We start from the raw sequence: 2,500 nt of genomic DNA on the forward strand, positions 1-2,500 counted from the left end.
ACCTAAAATGAAATTTCATCAACAGTATAAAAGTGTATATATTAGAAAGCAAATACTAATTGATGATAAACACTGTAATGTTTATGCATGCCCCCGTGTTCTTTTCAACAGGTCCAAGAATCACTGCGGGATATCGCAGAAAACATTCCACAGCACCAGGAAAAGCTCATAACTGCTCTAATACAAGAAAGCGACGCCCACGTTCAGAACATCATGGCAGAGACAACTTCACAGGAGAAAGTCGGGTTAGAGAAAACTCCAGAGCAAAACATAATAGCAGAGAAAGCTTCAAGTCATACGGCAAAGAGAACTGCAGAGGACAAGAACAACAAAGAGAGAACTCTAGATGTAGATATCAGAACAGAGAGAACTTCAAAGGACATCTTGAGAAGCAAAGAGGAGGCCGAGACTAAGGCTGATATTTTATAGCAGAAAGGCGGTCAATCAAGCAATGACTTCAGGGAGGCAAATCATATCTTAAGTATAACTCTAATTAGAGGTTGTAAACTTGCAATTTAAAAAATTATAAAGTCTATGATAGTCCATGTTAAATAGTGTTTGTTTATAATCAGTTTGAAAATTGATTATAGAGAAACAGTCTTTTATGTGATATATGTATCAAGTATCTTCCAAACTTAACTGTGTCTGTGATATTGTACAAAGAAAATGTTAGGGTATACAATGTCCATGATCTTTATTAATAAAAAAATTATATTGAAAAAAAAATGCTGGTGAACGAAGTTTTTAATTTAGAGCCTAAAAGTAAGTGTATGAAGTATGAAAGTCCTTCCCTATGAAAGAGAAAGGGAGAGGGAGAGGGAGAGGGAGAGGGGGAAGGAGAGGGAGAGGGAGAGGGAGAGGGAGAGGGAGAGGGAGAGAGAGAGGGAGAGGGAGAGAGGGGGGGGGAGGGAGGAAGGGAGGAAGGGAGGGAGAGGAAAAGAGAAAGAGAGAGACAGAGACAGAGACAGAGACAGAAACAGAGACAGACAGAGACACAGAGAAAACCAAGGAACAAAATTTTGCCTAACATTCCTGATCACTTGCAAGGTACCTGAGAATGAAAATAATGCCTAGATTGCACAAACTCTGCCAACTAGATTTTACAAGAAAACAGCTGTTTTCTGTACATATAATAATCAAAGTTTTATTTTTATGAAACTTCTTGGAGCAAAGAATATAAAACAAGCTATTTTACAAATTTACCATCCAAAGATAATAAGAAATAACCTGGGAGAGGGAAAGAAAAGAGAAAATTAAAGAGTGTGTTTAAAGTGTGTACAATAAAAAGAGATAGCTAGCTAGTTACTAGAGAGAGAGAGAAAAAAAAAGAGGAATGAGTAATCTGAATGTGTGTGTGTGTGTGTGTGTATGTGTATGTGTGTGTGTGTGTGTCTGTGTGTGTGCATGTGTGTATGTGTGAGTGTGTGTGTGTGTGTGTGTCTGTGTGTGTGCATGTGTGTATGTGTGAGTGTGTGTGTGTGTGTGTGCATGTGTGTGTGTGAATGTTTTTTTTTCTATGTTCTCAGGTCTCTCTTTGTGTCACAGTGAGAATACATATTAAACTGCATAATTAACTTTGTTTATAATTATGATTCAAAATTCATTTGGAAATAAAACAACCAACAAAATGTTTCAGTTATATTAACAAATATCAATAACCTTTACATTTTTATACATATGTATTTACAGAGACATAACCAGCTACCATATTTCATCCATAGAAAAGAAATTCATGAAAAAGTAATATGATGGTAATTAATTAAAATGAATCTTAAAATCTTATAAAGAAATAAATGAATAAATAAACACAACACTTATTGGTCCATACGATCCTACTTTATAATACCACCGGTGTTAACTTTAAATCAAAAGGAGATTTTAAATATCACAAAATGTATTAGTACACACCACTATGGCTAATCGTAACCATATGCAAAACGTTCCATATAAGCTTTGTGCATGTCTAAGGAATTTCTGCGGATTCGTCTTCCAATGGGCTCGAGGTCATTGTAGCACTTGTCGAAAACTTTATCGACAACCGCTCTAGCTTCCGGCTCTGACACCTTCCGCACAGCCATTACTGATAGTGCGGCTTTTGTTTTAACACAGTCCTGGAAAAAAGGCGGACAAAAACAATGGAGGATGAGGGAGTCGCTATCATCATTTCAATAATTATCCTATCCATGTAAATGCTAACTAATGTGATGGTAATTAAGGTTATGAACATAATATTGACAAATGAAGCAAATAAATGTAACACAATGATGATGCTACCTCATGAAGGATAAGTATTACTATTATATACTTTTGTAAACATGTCTTATTTCAAAAATAACAATAAAGAGGATCAAAAAATCCATAACAATAATAATAATACATAATGACAATAATTACAAACCAACAGTAAAGAAAATAATAACAAAAATAATGACAATAATGATCATAATAATAAAAATAATAACAATAATATTGATAAAAATAATAATAATTACACTAATAC

At 34.4% G+C, this 2,500-nt stretch overlaps 2 protein-coding genes across 7 annotated transcripts in view; one reads left to right on the plus strand and one right to left on the minus strand.

Annotated features, from left to right (window-relative positions):
- The window catches only part of LOC113819839 (protein Aster-A), a 15,957-nt gene extending 15,227 nt beyond the window's left edge, over window positions 1–730 (plus strand). For both annotated transcript variants that reach the window (XM_027372046.2, XM_027372045.2), the window contains exon 10: window positions 112–730. In XM_027372046.2, coding sequence (XP_027227847.2) covers window positions 112–429 — 318 coding nt within the window. In that variant the 3' untranslated portion in view covers window positions 430–730. The remainder of the gene's footprint in view (window positions 1–111) is intronic.
- An 894-nt stretch (window positions 731–1,624) lies between these two features.
- The window catches only part of LOC113819840 (mitochondrial inner membrane protease ATP23 homolog), an 8,441-nt gene continuing 7,565 nt past the window's right edge, over window positions 1,625–2,500 (minus strand). For all 5 annotated transcript variants that reach the window (XM_027372048.2, XM_027372051.2, XM_027372049.2 and 2 more), the window contains exon 7: window positions 1,625–2,111. In XM_027372048.2, the coding sequence (XP_027227849.1) occupies window positions 1,917–2,111 (195 nt within the window). In that variant the 3' untranslated portion in view covers window positions 1,625–1,916. The remainder of the gene's footprint in view (window positions 2,112–2,500) is intronic.

This window comes from Penaeus vannamei, chromosome 21 (genome assembly GCF_042767895.1).
Source record: "Penaeus vannamei isolate JL-2024 chromosome 21, ASM4276789v1, whole genome shotgun sequence".
Lineage (NCBI taxonomy): Eukaryota > Metazoa > Arthropoda > Malacostraca > Decapoda > Penaeidae > Penaeus > Penaeus vannamei.